This window comes from Nicotiana tabacum, chromosome 5 (assembly GCF_000715075.1).
Source record: "Nicotiana tabacum cultivar K326 chromosome 5, ASM71507v2, whole genome shotgun sequence".
NCBI classification, from domain to species: domain Eukaryota; kingdom Viridiplantae; phylum Streptophyta; class Magnoliopsida; order Solanales; family Solanaceae; genus Nicotiana; species Nicotiana tabacum.
In genome coordinates, this window is record NC_134084.1 from 2049659 (window position 1) to 2062343 (window position 12685).

Consider the following 12685-nt stretch of genomic DNA (forward strand, 5'->3'; position numbering starts at 1 on the left):
ATGGATAATTTATTAAAATAAGATAAATCTGGCCTTTTTCCCTATTAACAAACACAAGTGTGATACATCATTTTCAAACATTTATACTAGCACCATATGCTACTTAATTGTACACTAAAATTAGCACGTACACCTTCATCAGAAGAGTACACTAGTTATGTTATTATTGTTATTGTAGTAGTACTAATATTTTTTAGAAACAAAATTTCTAGCGGAAAAAGTCAACTTTTCAAAAGATGAGGTACCTAAATGCTACTTAAATAAACATCTTGGGTGGCTAAGGAAATTCTGATAAAACACGGGGTAGATAGATCGGACATATGATTCAATTTTTTAAGACTTGACTGTATTCTTACCTGTCCTCGTCTTCTTCTTCTTCAGAAAACTCCTCTGTAAACCTGAAATTGCCTTACTTCGTTGACCCGAATTTGATCCAAAATCCAGATCCGAGAAAATGAACGACGCAGATGTCTCAAAGCAGATCCAGCAAATGGTCCGATTCATTCGCCAGGAAGCTGAAGAAAAAGCCAATGAGATTTCTGTTTCCGCTGAAGAAGTAATCCCTATTTATTTTTATTATATAAAATCAAATTTTATTGAATTTAATCATTTCTGTATCTCGTAATTGTTCCGAGTCCGAGGCGGATCCAGAATTTAAATTCAGTTATTATGAATAGTGCTGCATTCACTAATATTTGTTATAATAGATATAAATTTGTACTTTTCAAAATTCAATTGTATATAAAGTTCGAGTCTAACAATTTTAAGTGAAAACTTTCTATTTTCTGCATCTAGCATTGTTCTGAGCTAGAGGCGGATCCGAAATTTAAATTAGTTAGTACCAATAGCAGTGCAGTTACCAATTCTAAATTATTTTATATAGTTCGAGTGTAAAAGTTGTAAATGTATACTTTTCAAAGAGTTTCAACTTTCCATATATATAGTTGGAGATGAAAAGTTTAGTTATACATATAGTTTGAGTATAAAAAGTTTTCAATGTGTACTTTTCCAAAAGTTTCAAACTTTCTATTTTCTGCATCTAGCATTGTTCTGAGCCAGAGGCGGATCCGAAATTTATAATTAGTTAGTACAAATAGCAGTGCAGTTACCAATTTTTAATTATTGTATATAGTTCGAGCGTAAAAGTTGTGAATGTATACTTTTCAGAAAGTTTCGACTTTCCATATGTATAGTTGGAGTTGAAGTCTAAATAGTTTTCACTTTTCGAAAAGTTTCAAACTTTCTAATTTCTGCATCTACCATTGTTCTAAGCCAGAGGCGGATCCGAAATTTAAAAAATCAGTTAGTACAAGTAGCAGTGTAATTACCAATTTTAAATTATTTATATAGTTCGAGTGTAAAAGTTGTAAATGTATACTTTTCAAAAAGTTTCGACTTTCCTTATATATAGTTGGAGTTGAAAAGTTTTAATTATATATATATAGTTTAAGCTGAAAGTAGTGGTGCGTCTAAACTCACTGACATAGAGCTGGATCTGCCTATGTTCGGAGATTTATATAGGTAATTAGAGAAATAATGTACAGTGGATGTGATTGTTTCTTAGGAATTCAACATCGAGAAGTTGCAGCTAGTGGAAGCGGAGAAGAAGAAGATCAGACAAGAGTTCGAGCGCAAAGAGAAACAAGTGGATGTTCGCAAAAAGATGTAATGTTGCTAACTTGATTTGGTTTTTGGTTATGGTATAGTTTTGTGTTATATGTGAAATTGGCTTGAAGTAAAAGCTCTTCAATCTTATGTTTGGGAATTGATATTGCTCGTCAAATGCTTCGACTTGATTTCCTGTAAGCCATCAAAGTGCTATTGTGCTTAGACTGTGAATAGAATATACTCAGCTGTACTGTTACTGTGACAGCAATCAAAACCCGTATTGTAACTATAAAAGCTATCACTTGATTTTGGATGAAAATGATAGTAGTAGTTTTTATTTGGTGTTTAGTGTTATGATGCTTCTTTGTAGTTTCAAAATACCTTTTTTCACTTTGGTATCCAAATGTCTGCATGTTATGCTCCATGCTAGGTCTTGAACGTCATGGATATACTTTTTCAGTTGCTTGTTTTGCTCCATGCTAGGTCCGGAACATCATGGAAAAGCTTACTTTAAAAGAAAGAAAATAAAGCTTACTAATGGCATCTTCGGGGGCTTGTGTGCTTTTTTGACATATTCCACTGTTGTATTCTGCTACAATTAATACCTTTTTTTAAAACTCCTTTCTTGCTAGTTAGAGTATAGTTCTATTTTGGAATAAGCCACATGGTTAAACTAGGTATGAAGTTGATTTCCTTATGATGTTCGTTGCTGTAGACTGTAGCAAGCTAGATCATGTTAAATTAGGTGCGAAGTTTAATTTTAAAATTGCTATTGTTTTGCGACAATAACATTCTCTGTGGTTAATTTGAACCTCAATTGGCCGAAATGGTTTTTAAAATTTCTTTTTGATGTATTTCTTGCAGCGAGTACTCCATGCAACTCAATGCCTCTCGGATCAAAGTTCTTCAAGCTCAGGATGACTTGGTTAACACCATGAAGGAGGCAGCAGCAAAGGAACTTTTACAAGTTAGCCATCATCACAACGAACTCGTAGAGGTTATTCTTCCACACCACCAAGACAGTTATAAGAAGCTACTGCATAATCTTATTGTTCAGGTATGGTGGACGTTAATCTACACCATGTTCTCTCTTTTTTTTGGGTGGAATTCCTGAATTAAACTATGACATCTTAGAAATTGAGCAGGAATATTTTATGGAAGACATACTATTTATAAGAGAACCAATATAGTCATCTGTTGATGTGGTTTTATGTATCATGTTATTTGAACTTCTGGGCGCCAGATTATGAATTCTTATTATGTTTCTATGGCATCTACTGTGCTCTACAAAGGGATGAGAACTTGAAAATTGTGAATATCTCTTGCTTCAAGTTCAGACTGGATAGCAAGACAAGGAACTTTTACTGTTACTTACCTTCAAGCTGGATCCTTCTAACATTGAGGCTTGACTTAACAGAATTGAAAATTGTAGCCTGCACTTTCAATGTAATATGAAGCTTGCAATTTCTTCTTTGCTAAAGGCAATATAATGATTAAGAACTAATTATGTCTTGTTTGTGACAGTAATTGGCTTGACTGCCCGTGGTATCTGTATGGCTTAATGAACTTATTATTCCTTAGTCTTTAGGCATAATTTGAAACCATCTCTTTCTGTTGCAGAGTCTGCTCAGGCTTAAAGAGCCTTCTGTCCTGCTGCGTTGTCGGAAACATGACGTACACCTGGTTGAACATGTATTGGATGCAGCAAAGGAAGAGTATGCAGAGAAGGCAAATGTCCATGCACCTGAGATCATAGTTGACGACATCCACCTACCTCCGGCTCCATCACATCATAATATGCATGGTCCTTCTTGGTAAGCTGCTCTAGTTACAACCTTACTTTCATGAGGAAACCTTAAAGGCTTAAAGTACAGCCCTTTGTGCTTAAATTAGGTCCTGTCTGTTGGTTGGATTCTTTTATTTCTCCTGCTTTCCTTTTAATTGCTTTTGTGAGAAATCAGCGCTCTGAAAAACAATGTTACTCTTATTAATTTCTCTCTCTTTATTCCCACAGCTCTGGAGGAGTGGTGTTGGCTTCTCGAGATGGGAAAATTGTGTGTGAAAACACTCTTGATGCCAGATTGGAAGTTGTGTTCCGTAAAAAACTACCAGAGGTACTTTCTTCTGCCCTTCTGGTCATACTTTTGAGATTTCTGTTCTGGTCTTGCCGATTCTTTTGGTTCTCATTCCTCCGATGTAGTCTACACTAGTGATCTATTGCTAGTTTTAGCTATCTATAGCTATTGATAACTTGTTATTTGAAAATATCATTCAGATGAGTTACAAAGTGTCTTAAATGTTAATTGTTTAACTTGATATGCATGTTATATGTTTACTGTTGCTGATTAGTGATTGATCTCTCTGGAATAGCTTCTTGCAGCTCAATTCATTGACATGTTGTACTTCTTACCTATGTGGTTTATATAAAATGTGCAGTCATCTCCTTATCATTTTCATCACTAAATTTAGTTATTTGAGTCAGGGGCAGGTCAGTGGTTTTCTAATATCTATCGAGACTTCTGAAAACTTGAGTATTAAAGCGCATGTAAGGTAATATTGCTGCTTGACCTGTTTAAGCTCACAAGCAAATTGAGACTTGAGACTACGAATGTATAGCCATCGACAGAACCAGTAAGGATGGATTGAATGAACAATTAAAGGGAGGGTGAAGCGAAGGAAATGAATGAATAAGATAGAATACTGCTTACCAGTAAAATGAGATGAATTTTTAGTCCTTAGAAGGGATGGAATGTCAGCAAGAAGGAACTTCTAGATTTACCCATTTTTTTCGAGGGTGTAGGGCTTTTAGAGATCGCTTTAGTCCTTGTTTTTGTACATTGAAAGAGTACGCTCCTTTTATCAGTTTCTTATATATTACTATTATCTTTGCTTAATTAGTCATTAATTTTAATTGCTGCTGTCCTGAATCTTGCAGATCCGCAAGTGCCTATTCGGTCAGGTTACCGCCTAAGGGGTTGGACCCTTTACCTGTATTTACCCCTTTCTGGTCGTCGGTCTGGATTCTGATTTGGCGAATGACTGGATTCAAATCATCGTCGATGGCTTTTCTTGTGTACTATTTCGTTTTCTCTGAAAGACTTGTTTGCATTATTGAAGCTGTCTTGTTATCTTGTTGATTAGTTCTTTGGGGCATTGCAACAAGTTCGTGTTAGTTGTAATGCTATTAGATCTGAGCATTTTTTCATTGTAATGTTTTGCAATAAAGAGCAAGTTTCTTGAACCTGAGTTTGTCGATTGAGACATTAAAATTGTGTGAGTAATAGCTCTCTTTGTACTTAATGAATAAGTCAGTGCTTCTGTTTGTTAAAAGATAGGGTGTGCAAGAGGTTTTCCGTTTTGTCAGGTGTGCCACAGGGATTTGGCCTCAAGCTCAGCAGGCAAATTATGTATTCTGCCTATTTATAATTGGTGTTTATCATTGAAATTTATGCACTGAAAGGGTAGAACCCTTTAAGCCAATTTCATTGACATACAATCACCTCTTAAGCTATGGCTGCTTCCACGGCTCGAACCCATGACCTGGTCACACGGAGATAACTTTATCCGTGGCTGCCTCTACGGCTCGAACCCGTGACCTATAAGGTCACACGGAGATAACTTTACCGTTGCTCCAAGATAGATGGTATTTCCGATAGACCCTGGGCTCTAGGACATCATAATCACAACAGAGTTGAAAAGAAATGTGGTATTGATGTCGACCAACTACATAACAACTCTAAATTATGAGGGATTTTTGTCTCTAAGTTTGCCTTGAATTTATAAAGAGAAATAACTTCTTTAAATTTCTATAAATTATAAAGTATCAAGGATCATATTATGCGGTGATTTTTGCATGATGTCGAATTCTTTCACGAGTAATTAGAATCTACAAGGTGGAAGTCTAATTAACAAATTTTAAGTAATTTCCAGATTTGAAACAACAAGTTAGGCAAAAGTTTGGAGTTTACACGAATAAAGTCCAGCAGTGGAGTAATTATTGTATGGCTAAAAAAGAGCATTTTCTTCATTTAAGTAAGAAAAATATGCAACTAATTACCTCACTAGCAAACATGTGTAAAAGGAAGAGTTTTGTGAGAACTTTCGTTTGACTATGCTTAATTTCTGTAACTAGCTAAACTTTCTTAAATAATTACACGATAAGAAATTATTTTTATTATAATACTGAGTTAACAGAAGTACCATTAAACATTGACCACTCACCATCCATATCAGTGATGTACGGGTCAGTTTGCGCACACATCTACTAATTTTACAAAATATTATCCATATAGGTACCATGTAACTCTGTCCACTTATTAAACTCGAAGCTCGATGGCTATGGTGGAAAGTAACAGAAGAAAACCCTAAAAGGGTTGAGAGAAGGAGATGACTGAAATGTGTCGGTCAAATCTCAATTGACCAAAACTGAAGCTATTATTGAGAAGTCTCTATTTATATTTACTAGTGTAAGAGACAAAAAATAAATGTAAAATCTGAACATGAAAATATATGAATGTGTAAACTGAGAATGTAAAAACTATAAAAGGACCTTTTGCTTTCCCTTAGTTGATTGGGCCTGTGACAATTGGGCCTGAGCTGTATTTGGGCTAATACCCCCCTTCAAGCTTGAGGGTGAGAAAACACCAAGCTTGCAAAGTAAACCATGATGAACAGGACCATGCAGAGCTTTGGTCATAATGTCAGCTAACTGATTGGAGCTGGAGATAAAATGCAAGGAAATCAGACCAGCCTGCAAGCAAGTGCGCACATAATGACAGTCAATCTCAATGTGTTTTGTGCGCTCGTGGAAAACTGGGTTCTTCGCAATATGGAGAGCTGCCTGATTGTCACAATAAATGGGAACTGGGCTGGAAATGGACAAACCAAGATCACCCAGAAGTCTGAGTAACCAAGAAATCTCAGCTGAAACCTTGCGAAGAGCTCTATATTCAGCTTCAGCTGAGGACAAGGAGATAGTGGACTGCTTCTTGCTTTTCCAAGAAATTGGGCTACCACCAAGGGTAATATAATAACTGTAGCAACCCCTGTGTGAGGGTACTACTTAGGAAAACAAATCTAATTTTCTACTTACAAAATATTAAAAGAGATATTAATAAAAAATATTTAGAATAATTTTAGTAACGGAAGTAGGCCCATGCGAAAAGGTTGAAAGTGCGAAAAGGTTGAAAGTGCAATATATATATATTTAAAATACACCATAATTTTATTTTAAATGAAATACAATGTCAAAACATTAACAGATTAAAGCAACTTCCTAAGTGATTTATACAATCATTCAAAATCATCGCAAGTTTATATTGTACATAAATTTCAAACTATCGGGTATATATAAAAAGCAAAGGAAACTAGTTTTCTCCTTTTCTACATATTTACAAGAGAAAGTGTAAATTCAGCATATTACAAGACTTGAGTTATTAAAACACCCTAATACAATAAAATAGGTTACAAATTCAAGCTACAAGATTTTGGTCTTTAAAATCCAACAAGCCTCCAAATAACATAAGTGTGACATATATATATATATATATATATATATATATATATATATATATATATATATATATATATATATATCATGTATATCATGTACACGTCCCAAAACTATGCAAACCAAGGTGCATATGCAAATGTGATCTCCATAAATTCTCCCAAAGAGACTACTTCACCCTGGCCATCTTCAGATTTCATCCCGAACATTTCCTACGATAGAAAACAACTATCGCTAAGCATAAAGCTTAGTGGTGTATAAACTTTAGGCTTGGAGTCATTAAATTCTCCAATTCCCCTTTTCAGTCATAGTTAGCTCAATTTAACATAATTTAAAACAAGTGAACAAATATATCAAACATACCAATATCAAACTTTGAAGTGTTTCCAAATATCAATAACAATGTTCAAGAGTCTAGAAAGTGTATACTATCAATTTAAGGAAGTATACCAAATATCCATTTTTCGCCCAATATGTACGTCATGCCATCACACTAAGCATAATCAGATATCAAGATGGACCGAAGCCCCAAATCAAGTAGGGTCAAAACCCAATAGACAAGAGAATCAAGAACCATATTAAAAATGGCTTTCTAGTTCGTACTTAACACGGACAAATTCCATAATTCAAGACGAACTACAAATCCAAAGTCAAGATGACAAAAGATCCGAATCAAAAGGCATGCCAAGTGAGTGACCAAGTCACTGCCACAAGAAGGACAAAGTCCCAACAAGAATGCAAAATGATCAAACAATCCGTACGAATGGGCGATTTAGCAAATTTCTTACAAGACTTGATATAATTCAAATATAACAATATAATTCGAAGACAAGAAAAATAAAATATCAGGTTACTTCAACATATTTCCAGCAAGCAAAAAGAGTACAAGTTTATACACAAACCTTGGTATTTTACCACAAAACAGTTCAATCACAACTTGAGGACGTTCGAATCGTCTACGCCGTAAACAAACCAAATCTGTCCACTTCCTCAAACACTTCCCCTTTAATTTTTTTCAAGGGTTTATATACCTTAAATACATAATCAAATATCTAAATAAGTTCAGTGATTTAACAAGTCAACTAAATATGATATTGGTGAAAATTACCCAAAAACGTTTGAAACAGAAATTCTGGATAGTATCACTGTTCCGAGTTGTGACTCAGTTTTGAAGATCTATACGGACAAACTAGACTTTATAGTCTTCACAAAAGTTGTATATCTATGTCATACTGTTTCAAAACATCTTGAATCACCACCATATCAATTTTGAACAAAAAGTTATGCTAAAATTACTAACAGCAGTACATGGAGTATTTCAAGAACTGAAAATCTGGGCAGCACCTGTCCTGTACTTTTTGACCCTTTTTAGGTATATCCCAACAAAACCAGATTTTTATTCCTTCATAAAAATTATAGATTTATGAAATACCTTTCTAGAAAGTCCTGGATCACTTAAATCGGAGCTCTGTACAAAAAGATATGTAAAAAATACTAGTAGGTGTCTAGTATAAAAACGAGTTTAGAAACTTACCAACAGGAGCAACTTGATCTTCACCAAAAACGAATTTTGTGCGTTGATTTAGTAGAAATCCATGGTTTTGTTTTTTTTGATGAAACTTCAGCTTCTTGTTCTTACGGAGAGAGAGAGAGATAGAGATAGAGAGAGATAGATAGAAAGGTAGAGATAGAAAGAGAGAGAGGTAGATAATTATTCTTCTTTGTTTCTGAAGAGTAGAAGAATAGGGAGTTTATGGACATATATGAAATAAAATGGTTCCCCAACTACTAAATATTCTTAGATAAATACAAAAGGTTGGAAACCCAAAACTTAATTATATACTATATTTACTAACAACTCGTCAAAATAATATTAAGTGTTACATATAGCAACACCATGGAACTTCATTGCCAATATTAACACAACCTAAAGTAAGAAATTTTCATATATTGACCATTCTATATTTAGGAAGTGCAAAGTAAAATATTTCCTCGTTATAAAAAAAATGCTCAATCAAGAATGCAAATATTGTAAAAAATTTTGGGGTGTTACAACTCTCTCTCCCTAAAAAAAAATTTCGTCTCGAAATTTACCTTGTACTAGTCCTAAAACAAATGTGGATATTGAACTCGCATATCCTCTTCTCGCTCCCAGGTAGCTTCTTCGCCTGAATAATTTCTCCAAAGAACCTTCACTAATGGGATTCTCTTATTTCTAAGCTCTTTTATCTCATGCGCTAAGATTTGGATTGGTTCTTCTTCATATGTCAAATCAGGATTAACCTCAATAGACTCAATAGGAAGAACATGAGATGGATCTGAGCGATATTTTCGAAGCATAGAAACATGAAAGACATTGTGGATCTTACCTAATTCAGGTGGCAAAACTAGCTTATATGCAACTGGACCAATTCTTTCAAGTATTTCATAAGGTCCAATGAATCGAGGACTAAGTTTACCTTTTTGGCCAAATCTCATAATCTTCTTCCATGGAGAAACCTTTAAAAATACCTTATCGCCCACCTGATGCTCAATTTCATGCCTTTTAAGATCAGCATAGGACTTTTGTCTGTCTGAAGAAATTTTCAAACGATCCTTGATGATTTTTACCTTATCTTCAGTTTGTTGCACAATCTCAGGACCCACAAATTTTCTTTCACCAACCTCATTCCAACAAAGAGGCGTTCTACATTTTCTCCCATATAAAGCTTCATAAGGAGGCATGCCTATACTTGATTGGTAGCTATTATTATAAGCAAATTCTATTAGGGCCAAATGTTTGTCCCAACTACCCTTAAACTCAATAATGCAGGCTCGAAGCATATCCTCCAAGATTTGTATTACCCTTTCAGACTGGCCGTCTGTTTGTGGATGGAAAACGGTACTAAAATTCACCTTGGAACCCAAAGCTTCTTGCAAGCTAGACCAAAATCTGGATGTAAACCTCGGATCTCTATCAGACACAATAGAAACAGGGATTCCATGCAACTTCACAATCTCATTAATGTACAATTCTGCTAAACGTTCCAGTGAGTAGTCCATTCTGATTGCCAAGAAATGATCACTCTTAGTCAGTCTATCTACAATGACCCAAATTGCATCATGATTTCTTTGAGTGCGTGGAAGTCCAGAAACAAAGTCCATCGTTATCCTTTCCCATTTCCATTCAGGTATTGACAAAGGTTGTAGGAGACTAGCTGGGACTTGATGTTCAGCCTTTATTTGTTGACATACCAAGCATTTAGAAATGAACTCTGCAATGTCTTTCTTCATACCACTCCACCAATAGTGCTCCTTAATGGTCCGATACATTTTAGTACCTCCAGGATGCATTGCATAAGGTGAACTATGTGATTCAATTAAGATCTGCTTTCTCAATTCATCATCATTAGGAACACACAACCTATTTTTATAAAATAAGGTACCATCTTTCCTTAATGAAAAATTTGATTCTCTTCCATTTTGGACTTCTTCAACCCGTTTCACCAGCTTCTCATCTAACTTCTGTGCTTCTTGGAATTGCTCAAGTAAGACTAGCTTGACTTGCAAATTAGCAATGATAGAACCATTAGAATTAAATGAAAGGAAAACATTCATGGCTCTTAATTCAAGAAGCAAAGGCAAAAGACTTAGAGTTAAACTTGCAAGAGAATTGCGACTCAACGCATCTGCAACCACATTGGCTTTACCAGGATGATAATCAATCGTGCAATCATAATCTTTGATGAGTTCAAGCCATCTACGCTGTCTCAAGTTCAACTCTTTTTGTGTACCCAAGTACTTCAAACTCTTGTGATCAGTAAATATGTGACACTTCTCTCCGTATAAGTAATGCCTCCAAATTTTTAAGGCAAAAACAATGGCAGCAAGTTCAAGATCGTGATTGGGATAATTCAACTCATGTGATTTCAACTTTCGAGAGGCATAAGCAATTACTTTCCCTTCTTGCATCAAAACACAACCCAAGCCACGATGAGATGCATCACTGTATACCACATAATCTTTTCCTTCAGCTGGCAAAGAAAGTATTGGAGCTTGTGTCAATAAGGATTTGAGCTTTTCAAAGCTCTCTTGACACTTGTCATCCCATACAAATTTGGCGTCTTTCCCCAAAAGTTTGGTCAAGGGAGAAGCTATAATAGAGAAACCCTTCACAAACCTTCTGTAGTATCCTGCTAATCCCAAGAAACTTCTTATCTCAGTTGGAGTTTTAGGGAGTTTCCAATCAACAATAGCTTGAATCTTACTAAGATCAACCCTCACACCTTCAGATGATACAATGGGCCCTAAAAAACCACTTCATTCAGCCAGAATTCACATTTGGAAAGCTTCGCGTAGAGTTGTCTCTCTTTCAGAATTTGCATGACAATTCGGATATGCTTATCATGATCTTCTCTATTCTTGGAATAGACTAAAATGTCATCAATAAACACCACCACAAATTGATCGAGATAAGGCTTGAATACACGGTTCATTAGATCTATAAATGCAGCAGGAGCATTTGTCAAACCAAATGGCATTACCAAAAATTCATAATGGCCATACCTGGTCCTAAAAGCAGTTTTAGGAACATCTTGCTCCCTCACACGCAACTGATAATATCCAGACCTCAAGTCAATTTTTGAGAATAAGCTGGCACCCTTCAGTTGGTCAAACAAGTCATCGATTCTAGGCAGTGGGTATTTGTTCTTGATTGTTACCTTGTTCAGCTGTCGGTAATCAATACAAAGCCTAAGAGTGCCATCTTTCTTTTTCACAAATAAAACAGGAGCTCCCCAAAGTGAAATACTGGGACGGATGAAACCTTTCTCAAGAAGTTCTTGTAATTGAGCCTTCAACTCTTTTAATTCAGCCGGAGCCATTCTATAGGGAGCGATTGAAATAGGAGTAGTTCCAGGGACAAGATCTATAGGAAATTCAATCTCCCTTTCTGGAGGCAACCCAGGAAGATCATCAGGAAATATATCAGGAAAGTCGCACACAGTTGGTATGTCCTTAAGACTTGGACTCCCCAATCGTGTATCGACTATATGAGCAAGATAGGCATCACAACCTTGACAAATCATCTTTCTTGCCAAGACCGCAGAAATAATATTAGATGTCAATGATCTTTCTCCTTGAACTACCATGTGTGAATATGCAGGAGTTTTAAATGTCACTTGCTTCAACCTACAATCAACCAATGCATGGTGCCTATGGAGCCAATCCATGCCAATAATAACATCATAGTCTCGGAAGGGCATTTCAAGCAAGTCGACAGGGAATACCAGATTTTGAATCATGAATGGACAATCTCGGTAAGTCCTGTTAACAACGGCCTGATGACCTAATGGACTCGTGACCAGCACATCAAAGTCAAGTCTCACAGATTTAACAGTATCGGGAAATGCAAGTGATGAGCAAACATAAGAGTGAGAAGATCCAGGATCAAATAATGTAACAACAGATATGCCAAATAAGTGAAATTTACCAGCAACTACGTCCGGACCATCCTGGTCATTCTTCTGTCTCATAGCATAAACTCGTGTAGCAGCTCTCAACCCACCAACCTGATTAGCTACACTCGAA

General features: G+C 35.7%; 1 protein-coding gene across 1 annotated transcript; it reads left to right on the forward strand.

The window, feature by feature from the left end:
• Window positions 1-339: 339 nt before the first annotated feature.
• LOC107795598 (V-type proton ATPase subunit E) lies at window positions 340-4935 on the forward strand. The gene is made up of 6 exons (XM_016618266.2): window positions 340-556; window positions 1565-1665; window positions 2473-2665; window positions 3229-3422; window positions 3623-3722; window positions 4544-4935. Exons 1-6 carry the CDS (start codon window positions 455-457, stop codon window positions 4577-4579), a joined length of 726 nt encoding a protein of 241 aa, XP_016473752.1. The 5' UTR covers window positions 340-454; the 3' UTR covers window positions 4580-4935.
• Window positions 4936-12685: the final 7750 nt, after the last annotated feature.